This window comes from Agelaius tricolor, unplaced genomic scaffold, assembly GCF_023055355.1.
Source record: "Agelaius tricolor isolate 1412-34295 unplaced genomic scaffold, bAgeTri1.0.p SCAF_38, whole genome shotgun sequence".
Lineage (NCBI taxonomy): Eukaryota > Metazoa > Chordata > Aves > Passeriformes > Icteridae > Agelaius > Agelaius tricolor.
In genome coordinates this window covers 3,796,759-3,819,403 of record NW_027269298.1, presented here as the reverse complement: position 1 = coordinate 3,819,403, position 22,645 = coordinate 3,796,759, and the positions used below count along the sequence as shown (strand labels likewise).

The 22,645-nt window shown below is 50.1% G+C and overlaps 1 protein-coding gene across 5 annotated transcripts in view; it reads right to left on the bottom strand.

Annotated features, from left to right (window-relative positions):
* Positions 1–8,804: 8,804 nt before the first annotated feature.
* Positions 8,805–22,645, bottom strand: part of NACC2 (NACC family member 2) — a 55,037-nt gene continuing 41,196 nt past the window's right edge. For all 5 annotated transcript variants that reach the window (XM_071453866.1, XM_071453868.1, XM_071453870.1 and 2 more), the window contains exons 3-6: positions 19,509–19,676; positions 16,794–16,899; positions 16,329–16,426; positions 8,805–14,435 (exon numbers count right to left, since the gene is read on the bottom strand). In XM_071453866.1, coding sequence (XP_071309967.1) covers positions 13,936–14,435; positions 16,329–16,426; positions 16,794–16,899; positions 19,509–19,676 — 872 coding nt within the window. In that variant the 3' untranslated portion in view covers positions 8,805–13,935. The remainder of the gene's footprint in view (positions 14,436–16,328; positions 16,427–16,793; positions 16,900–19,508; positions 19,677–22,645) is intronic.

Below are 22,645 nucleotides of genomic sequence, written 5' to 3'. Positions count from 1 at the left end.
ACAACTGGGGTAATTCTGCAGGGATGTGAGGGACTTAATTGGGCTGATGCTTAAACACCCTGGTAATGCGAGGCACACTGCGTGCTCCCAGCATCGTTATTAAACAGCCCATTTCCCTTTTTAATGATCATCTTGGATCACTCCAGCAGTGATCAGCCAATAATCCCGGACAAATAAACATCTGTCTTCAGTGCTGCCACAGCTGGGGCTGCTGCTGAGGCTGGCACAGAGGGACAGCAGTGCCCCGAGCCCCCAGGGACCCCAAATAATCCCTCTGTGCCCAGCCCGGGGGGCTCACAGGTTGGGTGGGCTCTCAACACCACCCCTCGGGCCACCACTGTCTGCTCAGGCAGGAGGGGCCTCCCACCCACCCTGACATTGAGGTAAAATATGGGGCACCACTCAATTATTCAGCTGGCGAGGGGGGCTCTCAGGATGGTGTGTTGCTCTTCTGCAGTGTAATTAATAGTCTTTAGATTAAATATGAAATCATTCCTGCTCATTAATAATTCAGCGGCAGCGTGGCGATCTTTGGAGAGGAGCAGCGCTTCATATTCCTCTCTGGTGCCTGGAACGCTCTGGGGGAGGCGGCCGCCCTTTCATCCATCTCAATTACAGCTGCTGCCTGCTCATTTCCTTCTCCAGTGGGTTTGGCAAAGGTGTGAAACTTTCCTGCCCCTCCGGGCTCGGTGCTGAGCGGGGCCAGCCCCTCCTGGGGGTGCTCTGCATCCACTCCGGTGCCAACTTCTGGTGCTTCCCAAGGTGTCCGTGGGCAGCGCCAGGAGATTTTGGGTTGGATGGAGCACGAACGCACCTTCACCCTCCTCCTCATGGGCCCTGAGCGTGCAGCCCACACCCGGAGGGAGGTGGAGGGATGGGAAAGAGCTCCCGGTGGCCGAAGTGCCTGCAGTGACACTCCTGCCATCATAGCATCATCCTTGGCCACGGCAAAATCACCAGCACCAGCTCCACAAAGCCAAAACTCCACAAAAACCTGCATTTCCCAGTCCCAGCTCCCCAAACCCTGCAATGCCCAATCCCAGCTCCCCAAACCCTGCAGTTCCCAGTCCCATCTCCCCAAACCCTGCAGTTCCCAGTCCCAGCTCCCCAAACCCTGCAGTTCCCAGTCCCAGCTCCCCAAACTCTGCATTTCCCAGTCCCAGCTCCCCAAACCCTGCAGTTCCCAGTCCCAACTCCCCAAACCCCTGCAGTTCCCAGAAACCAGGAGCTGCCCCAGCTCTCCCCCACCCCTGCCAGCCCCAGGCCCCTCTGCTGTGCTTTACAGGCAGGATGGGGATGCTGGGTTTTGCTAATGCTGACAACGACCATAATTTACCTTTACACCAGTACTAAAAACAGAGAAAAAAATTCATGTCCTGGGACATCTGTGACACAGTTGCTGCTGAGGGCAGATTTATGGGCAGCCCCAGAAGCTCCCAGCAAGGAAAACACCCCAGTGCACACAGGGAGGTGAAACAGCCTGGGTTGACTGCAGCCCTTCTGTGGGGACCAAGCCCTGCTCCAGCTGAGCCCAGTGCAGTCAGTGGGATGGGGAAGGGAGGGAGGGAAGGTAAATCCCTGTCCTGGTGCTGCTGGTGGGCATCCACAGCCCTGCTGGACTGCTCCAGGGCAGGCACAAGCAGCAGATGGATGGCTAAATCCCCCTGAAGATGGCACCCGGAGCAGCAGGAATGTTCTGGGATGCCAGGCTGAGCCAGCAGCAGCTCCAGAGGGTCCCTGCTTTCTGCAAAGTGCCGTAATTCCTGTTCCCAAAGAGCAAACAAATGTGAGACAGCTGCTGCAGGAAAACCTGAAATCAAAGCTCCGGGTGCAGCAGGCAGGAGGGCAGGATGAGGCTGGTCCCAGCTCAGGGCAGGAATCGCAGCCCTGGGCTCGCCTGGCTGCAGGCAGCAGCTCCAGGGGTCCCAAATGCTGAGTGTCACCTGTCCCAAATGCCAAATGTCACCTGTCCCAAGGAGCCCCAACACCTGTCCCAACACGGAGCCCCCACCTGGCTGCCGTGACCTTTGTGGAGCCCTCCCAATTCCCCACGAGCTGCTGTGAGAGGAGAAACTTGTTTGCACACCTGGCTGGCTTTAAATAGGTTTAATTCCTATTTTAAACGGGGTTAATTCCTATTTTAAACGGGTTTCATTCCTATTTTAAACGGGTTTCATTCCCCCGTGCCCGCCACAGCCTCCCCTAGAGAGTGAATGGCTCAGCTGAGCCCGCCGGCTCCGGGAGCAGCCCCGGCGGGGCTGGCACTGCCCGGGCACCGGGGCATTGGCCAAAAGCAGCCAAACGCTGCCTCTGTGGGCTGAGAGGATGTGGGGTCACGGGAGAGGAGGGGAAGCAGGAGGCCAGGGACTCTTTGGGGGTCAAAAAGCCTCCAGAGGGGTCCCATGGTATTGGGCATCCTCCCAAGAGGGGCTGGTCCATAAATCCCCCCTGGTGCATAATGGGATCCCCACATCCTGTGGGATACTGGCTGGGGTGGTGTGGGACAATTCTGGTGCTGGGTCTGTCCCCAAATCACCCCTAAGGTGCTGATGTCCCAAACTGGGTGTGAGAGGAGCCAAAGCCAGAAAGACTCTGAGCATCCCGAGATACCCAAGAGGTGACTCCTCATTAAATTGGGCACAAAACCAGGCAGGGGTCACAGAGCAGATTTCCAAGACCTGCTTCTTTTGGAGACCCTTCTGCGTGGTCCAGGGGGATGAAAAGCCAGAGCCATGAGGGAGCATGTTAATGAATCTGGAATCCTTCTTTTCGGGTAGTGCTCGCTCATAAATGAATCCACGTTATAGAGCCATAGCAGGGAGGAAATGACTGCTCGGAGCCTGATTTATCTGCTCAAATGCTTTGTAGTACTTCAGATTAATAAAAATATTTAATAAAGAATCAAGTTGGTTTATGCAAAGAGAATCACATCCCCTGTATTTTTATTACTGAAAAATTGGAAGCGGGAAGGAATAATGATATAAGCTACTGTATAAATGACAAAAATACCCATTCTAGTTATATGCATTGCTGTACAATCTTTTTCTATCCTATAAACATAATATATTCTTATGCCTATTTCAACTGATTCAGTAGTCATATGCTGCATTGTGCAGTTTAATACCATCCCATCCTCAACAGCTCTGGCAAGTGATTAAATAAGAAATAAATTTTGCTGTCATTGCATTTAAAATCAAATCAAGGATCATTTGTTACCCCAAACGAACCAGTTATCCTGCTCTGCTCATAAGGAGGCTGCTGTTTGCTGAAGCATTTAGAAATGTATATATAGTAAACTCTTTGCATAATGGCTTGTACTGTAATATGATCTTTATGAGCCTCCCGCTCCGGAGACGCTCAGCAGCGCCAATAAACAGCACATTGCTTTTTTAATTTAAAGTTATAGGTATGAGACACTCCATGTTCTCCTTGTGCTCCTCTGAGCCCTGCTGGCTGTGCCACGGAGCTGGGGGCAAAGCTCTGTGTCCCCCAGTGTCCCCAGTGTCCCCAATGTGGCACCTCAGTGACACCCCCAGCGCTGGCGGCTCCTCCCCAGCAGCTCTCAGGGAGAAACCCGGCCTGGCCAGACCCCAGACATGCAGGGAATACACCCAGAGGGCAGAGACAAACTGTCCCATCACCAAGTACATTAAATTTAATGTCACCGCCTCGTTAATGGCCCCTCACGTGGTAATGTGTAATATAAACCTACAAATTAATTGTGGTACCTCCGAAAGCTTCTTTAGCTGCTGCCAGAGTGAAACCTGGCTAATAACCATCATTTCAAAGTCCTTTCTTCTTAGAAGATTGTGTCTGACCAGACTCCTTTTGTTGGCTCATTATTTTAGTTCCTCTCCTCTCCAGGAACTGCCGTGTTCTGGCCACCTCCACATCCTCACTGGGATTTACCTGAGAGCAGCTGCTCCTTCCTCTGGCATTTCATCCACAGGGGAGCCTACACTGCTGAACCACCTGCCTCGTGCTCCAGGTGTGAGCAAAAGCCCACGGAGGGAACCTTTTTCCTTGGAAAGAAAAAAATAAAACCCAAAGTATTTTCATTAAAAAATGACCATTGCAAGGAAAAGGAGGTTCCTGGGGTGCCCTGTGGGGGTTTGGGCATCACCTGTGGCTCCCAGCCCCTCGCCATCAGCCACAGACCCACCACAAACCCCTCCAAACCCACTGGGTAAATTATTTGTTGCAAATTATTTGCTCAGCTTTAATTATCAAGTTTTGGCACCCATTAGTTAAACCGGTTAATTTTATTACGGAGAAAACAACAAATCACACGGCTGACAATAATGAGGATGAACAGGCATTTAATTATCCTTGTTCTAGACAGAACAATTATTAATTTTAAACTGCAAAAACTCATTTGGAAAGTTTGGAGTCTGGAGGATTCTGATGGGGAGCGGGGATGTTGTCTGTGGTCAGAGGCTTCATTAACACCAGGAGCTCCAGGAAATCAATTCCTGCGCCAGCCTCTTCCTCCCCCTTGGACAGGACAGGAGGAAAACCAATAAACTCCTGTGTTTGGGGTTGTTAAAAGGGATTTGGAGTTGCTCTTGCAGGCACTGCTGGATCTGGAAGGGTTTGGGGTCCCTGTGCACCCAGCAGGACACAGCAAGGAGGATCCCCCCGAATTTGGGACAGCACAGACCCCTCCCCTCAGATCCTTCCTCAGGGCATCCCCAAGGAGAAGCAAAACCACCCAATAATAAAAATTGGGGGAATGAACCTGAAGAGGGGAGGAGCAAGTGGAATCTCATCATTTATCCCCAGTGGTCAGTGGCACAGATAACATTTTTCAAAGTGTAATTGCAGTCAATTGTACTTTCCCCCCAGTGCCCGTCAGCTCAGCTGGGGTGATAAATGTTGGCTTTTAAGCAAGAATGGATTGATTATTAATAGCTTAGATACCAGTTACAGGAACTGCAATAAAGCTAGATTTTAATTTCCCTCTCTATTAAGGGATCTCATGTTTCATTCAACGTAGAGAGAAAATGGGGGGTTTTGCAAAGATATTAGATTTACTGCCACTGTAAAAGATCATTGATGCACCCAGCTCTGGGCTGTATTTGACTGATTCTTCAACAAAAGGGTGACTGAGTCCCCCTGAGCCCAGCCCTGAACCTCCCTGGCAGGTGGGAGCAGAGGATCCATGGAAACCCAGAATGGTTTGGGTGGAAAGGACCTTAAAGCTCATCCAGTGCCAGCCCTGCCATGGGTACAGGCACCTTCCACTGTCCCAGGCTGCTCCAAATCCTGGCCTTGGGGCAGCCACAGCTTCCCTGGGCAACATTTCCACATCTCCAGAGCTCCTGATCTCCCAGCCTCCCTCCTGTGCACTCCTGCTCCCCATCAAACCCAAAATCCCAGCAGAAAATCACTTAATCGGGGCAGGGATGTTTTGGCTGTGATTTGTGTCTAAGTCAGGAGCAAAAGCATAAAAGCTGCCTTGACTGAAGAACAGAGTTGTGCATTTTAATCTCTTATAACTTACTTTTATGATGTAATTCTGAATTATGTTATTGCATTTGTATTTAGAGAGCACACCAGATGGTGCATGCAGTAACACTTTAAATTAGGGTTTCCCAAATACACATTAAATTTAGATTTAATAAGACAGTTATCACATGGGAATTAAATACCAATTGATTATTTAGAAGGTGCCACAGCTCAGCAAAGTGTGCAGCCCCTGGCACTGCAGCTGGCACAGGGAGGGACCTGGGGGAGCACCCAGGGCTCCTGCCAGGCCCCCATGGCCTGCCTGGCTCTTTGTCACCTCGGTGGTGACACGAAGGGAGGGACAGTGCTGTCCCCCCCAGCCAGGCCAGTGCCCCAGCATGCTGGATCCCGGTGTCACCCAGACTGGTTCCAGACCAGCACCAGCCCTGGGAAAATCAAATCCCCACTCTGAGGGCACCTGCAGCCACACAAACCCATTGACATGGGCCCAGCCATGCCCAGCTCCTGCAGCCCCACGCCCACCCTGTCCCTCTGGGGCTCGTCCTGGTGGCACAGGGGACATGGGGACATGGGGACAGCTCTGCCTGGCAGTGTCCCTCCCGCACAAGGAGCGGGGATCCAGCCCTGTTTCCATGTGGGAAGTGATCACAGCTCACTCACTGCCAGGTCTGTAAAAGCATTTAAGATCCTTTGCTGCCACTGATTTATTTTTTTATTATTATTATTATTTTTATTATTATTATTCCGAGCCACAATGTGCTGCTCATAGACTGCAGGTAATTTACTTTTCTAATCAAATTGATTTCCATTCAAATGAATTCTCTTGTCCATCTCCATTCCAGTAATGTTATTTTAAGCGTGAGCTCTGTCTTGGTACAAATGTCTAATCAAATGGGGAGATGCAGAGGGCAGCCTGGTGTGTCCTGGTGAATCACTCACAAGTGAAATTAGAGATGCTTTTAGGTGCAATAATTTATGGATTGTAACTTCTGGTGAGGCCCAGTGAGCGAAATTACATTGCCCTCCTGGATTTATCTGCCTTGGTTTGTGGCTTGGCATTTCTGCCTTTATTTTTTTCCTCCCTCCATTTTTGCCCTGTCCCTGAATTGGGCTGATATAATTCCTCTCCCAGAGGGATGAGGGTGTCCCTCCCTGGAGGCCCCCAGTGGGGACAATCTGCACCTGTGTGGGTGTAAATAAAGAGCCAGACTCAAAGAGTTCGAGCAGGTGCTCCAACATCTCTCCCTCTGGAGCAGATCCCAAGGAAATTAAGGCAGGTGAAGCCCTAAGAACACACCAAAAACCAATTTTTAATGCCCTGGGGAGGAGCACACCCATCACCGCTCTCACCCACCTCCCTCTCATTTTGGCACTGCCAAAATCACAACCCCACTCCAGGCAGGGGGGAAACGCCTGTTTTATAACAATAGCAATAAAAATAATAACATTGATGCAAGGAAAATCCCCCTTGCACCCCGCAGGCTTCCTCCAGCCGCTCCCCTCGCTCCGCTGCCGCAATCCCGGGGCCCAGCCGGCCTGAGCCAACCCCCCCTGCGCATTTTCCCTCAGCACATTTCTACAGCAACGTCGTTTACTTGGTTAAATAACTCATTTATCTTTTTATACTCTCTGCAGATCATAATACACCCACTCTGACAATACCGCACACCAAAGCCCTAATTTTAGCGCTGGTGTTTAGAAGTAATCAGTTTGAAATATTGGAGCGGGCCTACGATGGGCTTGGGGTTGGTTTTTTTCCTTTTTTTTTTTTTTTTCTTCCCCCCTCTGAAATACTGACGTTTGCAAGAAAGCTGCTCATAAGGAAAATTCTGATTATAACAACTCATTTAGAATAAATCAGTTTGAAATGGTTTATGTAACGCGGCGGAATGCGCCGTGCGCCAAGCATCCAAGTTTCTGTGTTTTTCCTTCCCAGTGAGATGAGATTAAATGAAACCCCAAATGCAAGTGGTTTTGGGCACTTTCTATTTTGCTAAGCTGAGGAAATGCAACTTCTCAGCAATTTTATGGCCAATTGGGTTGGGGGGGAAAAAAAGGGTAAAGATTAGAGAGAGGAGAATTACCACTCTCAGAAAGGAGAATTACCAACACCCCCAACCCTCCCTGCCTTTGAAACCTTTTCGCCTCCACATCCTAAAGACAACAACAACAACCCCAGGACAGCCCCATCTGGGCAGAGCCAGGGGTCCTGGGATGCTGCTTGGAGCTCCTGGTGCTCCATCTGCCCTGCTGGTGCCTGGGCACCTGCCCCTGGAGCAGGGGAGGCAGCGCTGCCACATGCCCCAAACATCCTCTGAGCATCCCCTGAGCATCCCCCAGAGCATCCCCTGAGCATCCCCAGAGCATCCCCCAAACATACCCCAAACATCCCCCAGAGCATCCCCAGAGCATCCCCTGAGCATCCCCCAGAGCATCCCCTGAGCATCCCCAGAGCATCCCCTGAGCATCCCCAGAGCATCCCCCAAACATACCCCAAACATCCCCCAGAGCATCCCCAGAGCATCCCCTGAGCATCCCCTGAGCATCCCCAGAGCATCCCCTGAGCATCCCCCAGAGCATCCCCTGAGCATCCCCTGAGCATCCCCTGAGCATCCCCCAGAGCATCTCCTGAGCATCCCCAGAGCATCCCCCAGAGCATCCCCAGAGCATCCCCCAAACATACCCCAAACATCCCCCAGAGCATCCCCAGAGCATCCCCAGAGCATCCCCTAAGCATCCCTCAGAGCATCCCCCAAACATCCCCCAGAGCATCCCCAGAGCATCCCCAGAGCGTCCCCACCCTGCCCCAGGGCCGTGGGACACCCTCTGAGGCCTGGCAGACTCGTCACACATGTCCTGGGGGGTGGCAGGAGCCCTCCTGCCTGTTCTCAGAGCCTGGGGAAGGATTTTCCCTGGTGTGAGGTGAGGAGCTCCCAGCAGAGCAGGGGACAGGAGGATTTCAGCTGCTGCTGCATCCTCCAGTCCCGGCCCCACTCTCTGGAAAAGCCCCAGATTAATTTGGGAGCGCAGCAAATTCAATTTTAAATAATTATAACAATAAATATTAGTTTTGTTGAGTGGAGGGAGGGAGGGAGTGTGTGATGTGTCCAGGTAAAAAAGCCAAAAGATGCCCAAACCACATCAGGTGAGGCCCAGGGCAGTGCAGGGAACTTCAAAATCCCCAAATTTGGGCAAAACCCTTCAATTGGCCAAATCTGGGAAATGTTTCATACCTTGAAGTAGAGCCTGAGGCACCAGAGCCCCCTCAGCATCTATTAACAACCTCCTGCTTAACACTGCCCACCACCTAGAAACACAAAAACCAGAGCAAAGGAAACCTTTTAATTGTAATTTACTTTATTATTTTGTAAATGTGAATTTTACAAAGCGTTTTACAATTAATGATCACATTGGGTTGGTTTTTTTTGTTTTTGTTTTTGTTTTTTTAAATGGATTTTTTCATCATATGAAAACAGCTATGAGCACAGTTCCAGCTCGGGGGCAGGGGGGTCTTCATGTTTTCTCTCTCTCTTTTTTTTTTGTTTTAGTTACTGATATATTGTGTCAGCCATGGCTACAAAATAACAGTCTGAACTATACAGAGTAAGAGCACATAAATACTAGTGAATAATGCACGGTAAAAAATAAAATAAAATAAAAAAAAAAAAAAAAAAAAGAAGCTAGCATCGTTCGTGGCTGAGACAGTTGAGGAACATAATTCAGTGGTACTGTGAGATTTCCTTACAGCACAGAAAGTATTTTTAACAGTCATGAATTACAGTACTACTTAATACCCTATGAAGACGCTTTAAAAACAACCTTGTACTTTAAGTCCTTTTTTTTCCCCAAACATTCTGTCCAAAGGATTAATGTTCTATTTGAATCAAGTGCCATCCAAATGTTCAAGTCAAAAATATTTATACATTTATACTCAGTTGTTTTTTATTATTTATTAATTATTTCATTTACTTTTTTTTTCTTTATTCTTGTCTGCTAAAAATAGTATTGCAAGTTTTGGCTTTTTTTTTATTATTATTTATTATAACCTTGACATAAAAATCACGATTTTTTTCTTTTTTTTTTTTTTTTTTTTTTTAAATTTTTGTGTGTGTGCAAAACGCTTTTAAACAGTGGAAGAAACTGGAGGAGGAGTGGAGGGGTTTCCAATGTGAGTGTGTCCCACTCACCCCCCTGGCTCGCTCCCAGCACGGTTTGGAGAGCAGGAACACTTGGAACAGCAGTTGAATCCCGGGATGGCCCCGGGGGCTGCGGGGACAGCTGGGGACACTCTGGGGACACTCCGGGCTCACCCCGGCTTCCCACGGCTCCTTCTCCATTCGCAGCCAGCGATTTCCAGCAAAACGAGAGCTCTGAGCACAGCCCCGGGGCACAGGGATGGGGACAGGGATGGGGACAGGGATGGGGGACAGGGATGGGGAGAGGAATGGGGACAGGAATGGGGACAGAGATGGGGACAGAGATGGGGGACAGGGATGGGGGACAGGGATGGGGACAGGGATGGGGGACAGAGATGGGGGACAGAGATGGGGGATAGGAATGAGGGACAAGGATGGTGGACAGGGATGGGGGACAGAGATGGAGACAGGGATGGAGACAGGGATGGGGGACAGGGATGGGGGACAGGGCTGGGGACAGGAATGGGGACAGGGATGGGGGACAAGGATGGGGACAGGGATGGGGGACAGCCCCGGGGGACAGGGCTGGGGACAGGGCTGGGGACAGGGATGGGGGGACAGGGCTGGGGACAGCCCCGAGGGACAGGGATGGGGACAGGGCTGGGGACAGCCCCGGGGGACAGGGCTGGGGACAAGGCTGGGGATAGCCCCGAGGGACAGGGATGGGGACAGCCCTGGGGACACCACCGAGGGCTCTGCTCCCCAAAGGCCGCGGGCAGTTCCAGTTTTGGGGCGCTGCGGGGCTCGGAGCCCGCGGTTCCCAGCCCGACGCCCCGGGAATCCCCAGGGAATTCCCAGCCCCGAGGAGCCGCTCCAGCTGCTGCCCTCCCGCCGGGAAAGGCCGGGAATGTCACCGTGTCACCGTGCGCCAGCCAGCGGGGGTGGCGGAGGGAGGGAGGGTCATGCAGCCCCTCGGCTGTGCAAAGCGGTGTTTAATTAGCGCTAACGAGGAGGAGAGGAGCTGGTCCTAGGCTACGGCAGCTGCGGGGAACTCGGGTGCTTTTACACTCTGCGCTCGTTAAAGGTGCTTGGTATAACTTTAGATATAGAATATACAGGTAATATTGCTAATAGTCAAGCATAAGAATAAAGGTGCAGACATACCATAAATACTGATGCTCTGATTTTACACTGTCAGACCTAGATGAATGCAGTTTCCTATTCACATTATAAAGCAGCCCCAAAATTCTAGAATTTAAAATAGTGTCGTAAACAAAGAGGAGGAAGGAGTCGGTTATGATCTGATCTTCTTAATCTGTTTTCCTTGGAAAAAAAATGATCAAAAAATTCTAAGGCACTCAGGAAAGCCGCATACAATCGATGGACTGCTCTGTTCTCACCTTACATTCAGTTTTAAGGGGTTATTTTTTTTTGCTTTTTTTTTTGTTGTTTTTTTTTCTCGGAAGAATACAATCATTACCATATAACATTTTCAAACATATCATTAATCCTCCACACACAGGAAACATTAGTGCAAAATGCTTGCCCTCATCTACCAGATAAGGAAAAACCCAACGCCCTTCACATTTTAGAAGTTTGCCTTCCTAATAATAATAATAATAATAATTAATAAAACAAACCCAAATCAGGAAAAAAAAAAGGAAATGAAAGGAAAAAAAAAAAAAAGAAAGAAAAAACCCCAAAATATACAGGAAGTTGTGCTAGGTATAAAAATATATATTTTCACTGTGCAACTTGACTCTCTCCAGACTCTCTGTCCTAAGCCATTCAAGTACTTTGCTGCTGCCCCCCTGGTGGCCCCCCTGGCTGTCTGGGAACAGGTTTGGTCCAGAATTAATCCCTCCAGCCAAGTGCAGCCCCCAGCTGGGGGGCTCAGCCTGCTCCCCACCCCCAGCAAGTGCCAAAAAGGAGGAGGAGGAGGAGGAATCCTCTGCAATATCTTTTCTCTCTATATTTATATTTATATATATGCACACAGACACACACACAAGGGACGACTTTTGATCTCCGGCACCCGGAGCCGCTCCCAGCTTGCCTCAAACTTTTGGCAAACCCAAAGATTTGGGGATCAGGAGGGTCCTCAGCCAAACCTGAGCCCCACCAAGCTGGCTGAGCTGCCCTCCAGCAGCTGTCCCCAGGGCACAGGAATTGCTCCACGTCCCCAGGGATGGCTGGGGACAAACCCCCGAGCTCAGCTGTGGTCCCCAGGGTTGTTCAGTGACGTGGGTAAAGTGCAAATAGAGCCGTGCCCATTCCCACTTCTCTGAAGCATCCCACACCTCTGCACCTGCACCAGCCCCCAAAACCTGGTCTGGGGCGTCACAGTCCCCCCCAAAAAGCTGTGCCAAATCCCAGCGTGGGGCAGGACTCCCCCATCACTGATTTGTTGTGTCAGGAGCAGTGGCACAGGCTGGGCAGCCTCGTTATTTACGATGCAAAAAAACTGCTTCAAGTATCAAAGAAAACAAAACAAATGGCCAAAAGTTGGGTTATCCTCTCCCCACTCCCCCTTTCCCAATGGAAATACAAAGAAGGAAGAAAACCCTGAGCAAAGCACTGTCTGGATTAGGGAATCAAAGCAGGAAAGAAAAGAGGAGCACAGCCACAGCAGCCTAAAAGTGACTCTTTGTGCACCTTGTTCCTCGTCCCCAACGCGTTAGAGAACAAGCTGCAAGTGTCATTAAAGCAGGTTGTTAAATCACAGTAAAAATAATCATCATTAAAAAAGGAAAGGAAAAAAAGGAAAAAGCCAAACTTGGCTTTACTGTTCCTGTCCCCATCCCCTGGGGGCACCCCAGCAGTGCCATCCCCGTGGGACCCCCAGCACTCGGGGGAAGCTGCAGGGTCCCCTTGGACGGACTCTGCTCACTCTGGGGTTTGGAAAGGGGAGGGACAGAGCAGGTACCTGCTGCCCATCGGGCTCCAGGGACACCCACAAGTCCCATCCCGAGGCCACCAAAGCCACCACAGCCTGGGGACATCAGCCTGCAACAAGAAAAATAAAGACAAATAACTCCACATCGGGTTTTCCCCAGAAGGGGCAGCGGGAGGGTGGGCAGGAGGCAAAGCGCTTCCTCCTGCCCAAAACCTCTTCACAGAAGGGCTCAAAGCTCATTTTTTCTTTTAATTTTTGCTTCCAATACACTCCATATTATTAAAAAGCGAGAGCCTGGTTGGCCTGGGGAGGAGGGAGGGGCAGAGGGTGAGCTCTGCACGCACTGAGCTCTGCCTCTGGTGGGGATGCTGCCAGGAGCCAACACCAAGAGCTCCTGACTCCGTGCCCTTTGGAGCAAGAACAACGTGCTCTCCATGCTCAGATCCCTCCCTGAATCCCTTCACAGGCTGAGGGGGGGCCCAGTGGGTGCCCCTGGACCTGCACACCCTGGGGTGCTGAGGGGTGACAGAACCCGAGCCCCCAGGAGCGGGGACGTGAAGGTGCAAACACGGAGAAGCAAAGGAATAGGAGAGGCTGGGAGGGAGGAAGGGAGGAGGGAGAGAGAAACCAAACCCAAACCCAGCCATATTGGGCAAAAACCAGACCACAACCACAACGGCAGCCAGGCTCTCCACCTGCATCCCACACAGTCCTCCCGACACGTGCCAGCCTGAACTCCCACAGCACCATCCCTGCCCCAGGGGGCTGCAGGAACCTCCCTGCGACAGCAGCACCCACGGCCAGGGCTCCCCCTGCCTCCAGAGGGGTCTGGCCACGATTTCAGTGCCACGATTTCCCCCAGCCCATCCCACTTGGCTCGAGCCCTTCCCGAGACAAACGCGGCCAGTCACAGCACCTGCACCCGAACACGCCTCGCTTTCCTGTTCAGTGACAAAACTCTCCTTAGAGGACAAGGTTAACGATGGCTTTACTTCTGAGCTGAGTGATGGATGGGGTGATGACGGGGTGGTGGTGGGTGGGGGGTGGCTAGCTTTTCTCCTCCCCTTCTTAAAACAAACAAACAAAAAAAGAAAAAACCAAAAAAAAACCAAAAAAAAAAAAAAGGAAAGGAAAGGAAAAAAAAAAAGAAAAAGCTACAATCTTATAGACTAACCTCAGGAATATCAAAAAAGGAGCCCAATATTTTTTTAAGTAGGTCGCCACAGACCTAGTCGTTTACAGTATAACGAATGCGATTATTTCCTTCATAAATTTTAAATACAAGCAGAATAAAAATCACATTTTTTTCAGGCAACAGTAGCAGTTCAGTAGGTAAGTGGCTTGATCACATTTTTTTTTTGTTTCGTATTAGTAATGCATGCAAGCAGCTTTAGTATTACAGATCCCTTATAGGTCATGAAATGTTTGCTCTCTTTATAAAGTCCCTCCATAAGTACCATCCTGTCTCCTCACGGGGGTCTCGGGCCGGCTGGAGGAGCCCGAGCCTTGCTCGAAGGGTTGGGGGGTGCTTTGGGTTTCTGACGCCACAGCCTCCGTGGCAGCTGCCTCCTGGATCACAGAGCCACTGCCCTCGGCGTCCTCGCCCTGCTCGAAGGACTGGCTGGACCCGTTGCTGAGCTCCACGTTCACCGTGCTAGTTCTCAGGGCTACGATAGTCCCCGCCTCGCTCCTCCTCTCTGCATAGATGCGCTGCTCGAAGGGCTGGGCCGCGCCAGGCTGGAAGTCGGGCTCCAGGGGGACAGTGTTTGTGGAGGAGCCCATGACGCTGCGGTACATCTCCATCCCCTCGGGCAGCATGGACTTGATCTTGGGCAGCCAGCGCTTGCGCACGCGCCGCGCGTTGGTGCACATGTCGGCCGCGATCACGTTCATCTCGCTCTCCTTAAAGCTCGGGGCAAAGTTCTGACAGTACACTGCAAAAACAGGGAGACACGGGGCTCAGCCTTCACGGGGAGGGACACAGAGGTGAGCCCGGACTCCCAGGAGGGAGCAGAGCTTCACCCACAGGCCTGAGCTCTCCACACAGACAGAAAGACAGAACTCCTCAGCTGGAGACAACCAGGAAGGCATGAACAAGAAGGGACAACCAAGAAGGGACAACCAGGAAGGTATGAAAAAGAAGAAACAACCAAGAAGGGACAACCAGGAAAGCATGAACAAGATGGGACAACCAGGAAGGGACAACCAGGAAGGTATGACCAAGAAGGACCAGGAAGGTATGAACAAGAAGGGACAACCAGGAAGGTATGAACAAGAAGGGACAACCAAGAAGGGACAACCAGGAAGGTATGAACAAGAAGGAACAACCAAGAAGGGACAACCAGGAAGGGACAACCAGGAAGGTATGAACAAGAAGGGACACAATCAAGAAGGTACGAACACCCCAGAAGGGCCCCTGTCGCAGACATGTTTTATGAAAAATCCTTTTGCTAGGATCTTTTCTCCTGAGAAGCTGAGAGGCCTCAGAAACGAAATGTAAGCAATGGTTATCTGCTGCTGTGGAATGCAACAGGTGGATCTGGGATTGGTCTCATGTGGTTGTTTCTAATTAATGGCCAATCACAGTCTGGCTGTCTCAGACTCTCTGGTCAGTCACAAGATTTTATTATCATTCCATTCCTTTCCTTTCCTTGCCAGCCTTCTGTGAAATCCTTTCTTCTATTCTTTAGTATAGTTCCAATATATCACTTTAATATAATATATATCATAAAATAATAAATCAGCCTTTGAAACATGGAGTCAGATCCTCGTCTCTTCCCTCATCCTGGGACCCCTGCAAACACCACCACAGGCCCCTCACTGCATGGAGACCCCCACAGCCACAGGGGATGGCCAAACCAGAGGAGGACACACAAAAGATCCCACAAACTCCCCGTTAATGGCTCCTAAACCCCCAGTGCTGCAGGAAATGTCAGAGCTGAGGGGCTGCCCCAGGGACTGCCCTCTGCCTGTCCCTCTCCTCACACCACCCCTGCGTGGCCCTGGCTGCTCCAGGACCCATCCCTGTGCTGGCAGGAGCCCTGGGAGCTGCAGGAGCCCTGCAATCCCTCGTGCCCTGCTCCTCTGCAGGAGCCAAGCACCTGATGTTATGGAGCAGCATCCAAGGAAAACTGCCATGGTGAACAACTGTCAGCTAAAGCTCCTGCACAGGGACAAATCCAGGCAGGAGGAACCCACCCCATATCCTGGCACACAGCACCAATGCCCTTGCAGCCCCCCTCATGGCTGCAAAGTCCAGAGTTGGGACTCTGCAGGATAAAACTGCCAACAGGGAGCTGGCTCCACCATCTTCAACCACATTACTGAACATCTGCCCTCTTCTCCCTTTCCCCCTGATGCCACAGATCTCCCAGGGCAGCTGGAAGGCCCCTGCACTTTACAATTAGGGAGGGGAAAGATTTCTCTTCCAAATCTTAAAAAATGAAATGAAAAAAACTGCTTAAGAGTTTTGTTCTCCAGCACAGTAATATTTACACATAGATTTACTCCCCAGAATTCAACCAGGGTGAGAGAACACAGTGATTCCCACTGCATATGAAGTCCATGGCAAATAGATTTTTCTGACCCCTTCAGGGTTTTCTCCAGCACCTCCTGTCCCAAAACACTACAGATGACTGAGGGAGAAGTGGCTGGTGGAGAGCAGATTCCACCCACAGCTTCTCTGGGCAACCAAAATGACATAAACTAAAAAATAAATTGATTTTCCTACAACCGAATTCCACCATTACCACACAACAGCGTGCCCTCCCCTGGCCAGGGCTGGGCCATGCTGTCCCACCCCAGCAGCAGAACACCCCTCTCCTTACATTTGACTGCATTGAGGACCCTGCTGTCCAAGGGCTTCCTGCTGGGATCGCTCGTGGAGGACCTGATTCCAGTTCCACAGCTGTTGGCAAGAGTGTTCCTGTGGGGAGGCAAAGGATATAATATAATATATATCAGAAAATAATAAATCAGCTTTCTGATTTATATTTATAAGGGACATCCTGGGAGAGGGGACCAGGGGACAGCCACTCCCTGCCCTGCTCCCTCCAGGTCCTGCTGGAGGCATCACCAGGATTTTAAGCTGAGGGATGGGAAAATGTGCATGGAAATGGAATCAAGTTCTCGAGCATCACTAAGAAAATGCACAGAGCTGAGTGCAGAGGAGGAGGCACTCCTGACCCAGGGTTAAACCCCTGGGAGGTGAAGGGAACAGGGAAGGGACCCCTTGGCAGAGCACGAGGAGCAGCAGGACAGGACAGGACAGGACAGGACAGGACAGGACCTACCGATCGAAGAAGGTGGCCAGGAGACGTCTGAGCAGGACCTTGTGTTTGACACCAGCACATAAATGGCAATTCATCAGCTGGCCCCGGGTGATGTAAACACCTGAGCCTGCAAGGGGGAGAGGGAAATCCAGAATGAGCCCCTGACACAGCCACAGAGCCACCCCTGAGGCACCCACAGCTTCTCCTCGCGGGTGGGAGCCTCTTCTTCACCTGCTGCAACAAGGACAGAGGGGTTTCTGGAGAATCCTGACAGATCCTTGGGGCCTTGGTGAGTCCCAGGCAATAACAACTCCTAATTTTATCTGTACAGACAGAAAGTCTATGGGAATCAAATGAAAGGGTTCTTATTTTCTCACCAATGCACACTGTGCAAGGCTTACACTGTGATTTGATATGTACAGATCAGATTATTTATTTTTTCTGAAGCAAGAAAACCCCAATCCATTTGGCCTTTTCTTTTTTTTTCTTTTTTCTTTTTTTTCCAGTGCAAGACTGTAGAACACAGAGCTGGAAATGAAAGAAAAAAACCCATCTAGCACAGAAAGAGGTACTTGGTTACAGATCTAACTGCTTCCAAAACCCCAGCCCATCACCTCTTGATACCTCTGGTGAGCAGGGAATTTTCCTTCTAATGCACAGCAACTGCTGCCTTTGAAGCTGCTGCCTTTAAGGATGTTTTCTGGAAGAAAAAGGAACCCTGTGCAAAGCAGCTGGACATGTCCAGAGGTCTGGCAGTACTTTACAGCAGGTTTTATATCAAACCTTTTTACTCTGCTCACACACCAATCTGCTCCTGCCTCAGCACTGCTTCCAGGGAGAGGTTATCCCATTTTTCAAGCATTCTCTTACATGAGAGGGTTTTGGTATTTGCTTTTAATTAAGATTAAATAATGGGTCATAGCTGGATCCAGAACACACTCTGTTCTCAAGATATAAAACCATCTGCTAGAGCAGTACCATTTCCTCCTGGATTTCCAGGGAAGGGGATTGTCCCTGACCTTGTGGATGGAGCTGGAGCTCAGGGCAGCCCCTGGGCTGCACCAGAGGCACCCCAGGACCCCGATCCTGCCCCAGGATCCAGCACCCCTCTGCATCTCTGAGCCATGCCACCTCTCACCAGGAATCCTCCTCGTGTTCTCTTCCATCTAATGAGGGGTTTTTGTTTTGTTTTGTTGTTTTTTGTTTTTTTTTTTTTTTAATAACAGCCTCAGCCCCTCCCTCAGATGTGCTGTGGTGACTGCAAGCCTTGTTAAAGACCCTTTTTCAGAGAGGGCTGCTCGAGTTTGCTGAATCAACTGTAGCATGAAAAACCAGAAACAAAAGGAAAACACTCCCACTTGGAGAGTTGAGGAAAACTTTCACAGCAGGATCAAGCCCCCCCTCCAGGTCTGAGACAGGAATTAGGGGAGTTTATTTTGTATTTTAAGAGATAAGGCATCAGAGCAAACACCAGCCACCACTGAGGGGAACTTCACTTTAATAAATGAAAAATAACCAGGCAGCCACTATCGGTTAGTGATATTAATCTGCTTTTTTCCAGATTGAAAAATGTAAATCAAGCAGAGTTGCCTCAAACCAATTTGCAGCTCTCACTGTGAAAATAACCTGCACCACTTGATGGTTTTAAGAAGTCTCACATTAAATGGAAATGGGTACAAAATGAATATTCCAGATCCAAAATAAATACTTGTGGTTGTACGCTGTGCTTTGCCTTCCATCAAAGTCCTGTCCTCCATCAGCTGCAAACCTTTGTGGGCATCCCCTGAAATCCTGACTCCTTCTCCAGAATGAAAATGAAATCATGCTACTCACCAAGAGACAAATGACTGGAAGGGAAGAAGAACTGATTTGGATGGACTGTGCTGCCACATGTCCCTTTTGGACCAAGGGCTTTGCAGGGATTAGTTAAACCTCCCCACCTGGGGGCACGTCTGGGATGCCCTGCCCAGTCATCCCCACACAGCCACATCCAAGGGAAAAACCCACAGCCAAGCCACTGCAAAGTAAAGCTGGGGGGAGCTTCTAAAAGCAGAATATGATTATTATGATTATTTCCACTGGAATTCGACCTGGTCACTCCAGTTAAACACTTTCTGTGCAGTGCTGGGTGTGCCTGGGCTGGCACAACCACCTGGTTTCACTCCTCCAGCTCTACATTCTCTGACATCTTCCACCTCACACTGGCCAGAAATCTTTTCTAGAGAAGGAGTAAATTCTGTCAGTATTGTAAACTCCCCCCAGAATGAAAATAAAGGCAGAAGAAAGGACCAAACCCAATTCCTTCTCCTCCTGCTGCAGCGTTTGACCACTTAGTAAATTTATGAAAAAATTTTACAGGTTTTTCAAAGCTTGTTCATTGACACAGATTTTTATCTCCCTTGCTTTGTAAATCTTGCAATGTGGCAATTTTTGAGGGGGGGGGCCTGTTGGGTTTTTAGATCTGTGATTCTAAATGAAAACACACTCACTGCAGCCACACCGAGCAGGAAGAACACAAGCTGCAGAATTCAATTAAAATGCTAAATTAATTCAATTGAATAAATCCTGTTAATGACACATTTTTTCTGTCAGCAAATTAAAGGAAACTCGGAACTCTCCAAAAGACCATTGGCGACGAATCATCCAGAAAGACACAGCAAGGGCACACAAGATATGGAGAGCACAACTCCAGAAGGGAAACAGCAGCCATCCAGAGGCATTCCAAGGAAAATCTACCTGCAACCAGCTCGAGCTTCTCGCCAGGGTCCCCCTCGGAGTAGAGCTTTGGGTGGCAGCGGTAGCCGATCTGGCTGATGAGGCTGGCAGGGAGCGCCACCAGGTCCCGCCGGATCAGCACACAGGAGCGGTTCTCCAGAGGGATCTGCTCTGCCTTCTCCTGAGCAACTTCAAAGTGAAAAGGGAAAGCTGTTAAAAGAACTTGTCATGATGCTGACGAGGAGCTCAGGTCTGACTTCTTCACGCAGCGGTTGGGAATATTCCCCCCCTCCAGACGTCCAGCCATGGGGCAGGTGCCACCTGAAAGCTTGGGAAAATCCCCTGGTCTCCCCCTCCACAGCAGCCTCAGGTTCTGCAAAAGGGATCCTCAGAGTCTAATTATGCTTTAACGTCTCCTGAGTCAACAATTTGTGAAAATGGACAGCTCTGCATGGCTGACATCACTCTGCACACGGAGCTGCTGCCCCACACACCCCACGAGGGTGGCAGGAATTTCACCAGGGGTTCTACACAAGCAGTGAATTGCCCCAGTTTGGTGAACACCTGCAGCAGTTCCATCATTACTTCCCTTGATGGTTTTCCCTGCTGAAGTTAAAATCCAGACCCTGCAGACACCTCTGCTCTGAGGAAGGTCAGCAGAGCCTCTCTGTGCACCCACCAGCCACCTCCAGCCCACCTTCCCTTCCTCTGCCTTCTGCAGGCCAGCTTTCCCTCTCAGTAACAAAAAGAAGCCCCCATCAACAAGGCAAAAAATGTTATTAAGGTGTAGCTTAAAAAAAATACCAAAATAAAAACCAAAACACCAGATTTTCCCAACCTGCTCTGATGCACCATCTCCAGAGCCCACCACTGCCCAGGAGCGAGCAGTAACATGGAAAAGCTGGAAATACTGGGCTGTCCTGCCAGCACCTCCAAACCTGGGCATTGTGGGCACACAGAGGATTGGTTTGTAAAGCACATTTACAGTCCAAGACCACCAGATAGCTTAAAATGACAATTTTTGACAGCAATGAGGGCTGACCATGCACATCAACCTCAGGACACAGTGGGAGCAACTCCAGGGCTGAACTGCAGCCCAGCTCTGCCATGATCCACCTTTTTTCCCCAAAAACTGTTTGATAACGTGGCAAGTGCCAGGTACAAACCCAAACCCAGCCCTGTGCTCGAAACCTGTCAACACTGAGAGAAGCAGAAACCCCAGCAAGGAGCATTTCCGAACTCAAAACCTGCTCCAGAGGTGTCTTTTCCTGCAATTATCCCCGAGTTCTGGGTTGGCTTTTCCTCCCTGCAGATAAAATAACAAGTTTTGCAGAGTTGCTGCTCAGTAACCCAGGGTGATGGCTCGGGGACAAAGGGAGCAGTGTTCTGCTCTAAGTAGGACATGGCCACGGTGCCCTGCTGGGCTGGGGCATCCCAGGGAGGCTCTGGGGGCATCCCCACCCTCAGGACATGGGCTGGATGGCTCCCTCTGGCCCTGAGGAATGCCAGGAGGGGTTCTGGAATGGCAGGAGGATGGTCCCTGCTCAGGGAGACAGACTCAAGAGCAGCAGAACGACTCACAGGGTGTTTTTAAACCCTTTGTGCCATCGCAGCCCCATCATCAGTGGGAAATCTGTGCCATTGATGTTCCCAGCTGCAATATTCCCTGCATTCCCAAGCATCCAGAGCCCAGATCCAGCTGCAGATGGGGGTCAGCTCCCACTGAGGGAGAATCTCAAAGGCCAGCTCTGTTTCGAGGCCTTTAAAGAGTGATAAGCAAACCATATCCCATTAAATACTGATATTTTCCAGCTCAAAGAAACCAAAAAGAGCAAAGGGACAGTGGGAGGAACCAGTCCTGCTCTGCTGTCCTTCCCGAGCAAGGCAGTGCCACCAGGGCAGCTCCAGGGGAAGAAGGGACACCTCAGTCATCTCCCAGAGACAAAATTTTACTCAGAGGTAAAATTAAATATACAACCCCTAGGAGCTGTATATGTGACCTACACAATCCCACCCCAGCACAGGGCTCTGCCCAGGTTATTAAAAATTACTAAAAATTATTAAAAATTGAATTTTTAATATTTCATTTTTACTCTAACCAATGGCTCAGGTCGAAAGGACCCACAATATCCATCAGCACCATACTTCATAAACCAAACTAAAATTCAGCTAAAAAGACCAAGTGCAGTTCAACCCACTGCTGGATTTTGGTTACATCTGTCCTGCTGGCTCACTGTCTACAAATCTCTTATTAAGCATGGCCATGAATCATTTTGGGGGCTTTGTTTCCATTCAAGCATTAGCAGAAAATCAACGATACCAAACAAAAAGAGGTTTGGGGCTTTCAGTGGCACCTCCATTGAGCAGATAGCAATCAGTTATGTAAAGGAGCAGGACACAAGAGCCACTTTGGTGCCATGTTTCCACAGAAAGCCACTCTGTTTGGCCTTTCTGCTCCAGAGAACAGGAGAGCATTTGCTTCTAATTAATTTGTATCTTCAGAGGGCAGCGGCTCCTTCCCTTTGAATGAAAGGGCAAACAATGGGAAGTATTGTTAAATACAGTTTTGTTCCTGAACAAGAAAGGAGCTCCCAGCCAGCAGAGAGGGGCAGGAAATCATTACAGAGGAAGCCACCAGAGCTGCCAGCCAAACACTGGAATATTTGATTTATTTGGATATATGCTTTTATCCCAAACTTAGCTGGAGGCTGCAGCTGCAACAGGTGGTGCAGAATGGGAAAAATCCCATTTTCCTGGATTTTTCTGGCTGAAGAAACAGCCTCAAACTCACTCACTGGTCCATGCTCCGTGGCTCCAGGCCCTGCATGATGTTGGGGCTCGTGTTCTCATCCCTAAAACAAACTCCAGAGGTCCCTCACAGCCCCTTAGTGCTGAGCCCATGAGGGTTGGGTGACATTGGGATTTCTGCATGTCCCACCTGAGCTTTGCTGGGGATGGGCTGCTCAGGTGAGTGATTGGGAATTGCTGGACACACACCCAGCCCCAGCACTCACTCATCTCCTTACTTCCTGACAGCAGGGCTTCAAAATGGGTCATAAAGCTCCAATTCCCACCAGTTTGGGTTCTCCAAACTGCACATAAACATCAAGGTGCTCCTGTGGGTAAGAAACAACTGCTGCTGGTTTAGGAGTGGGATG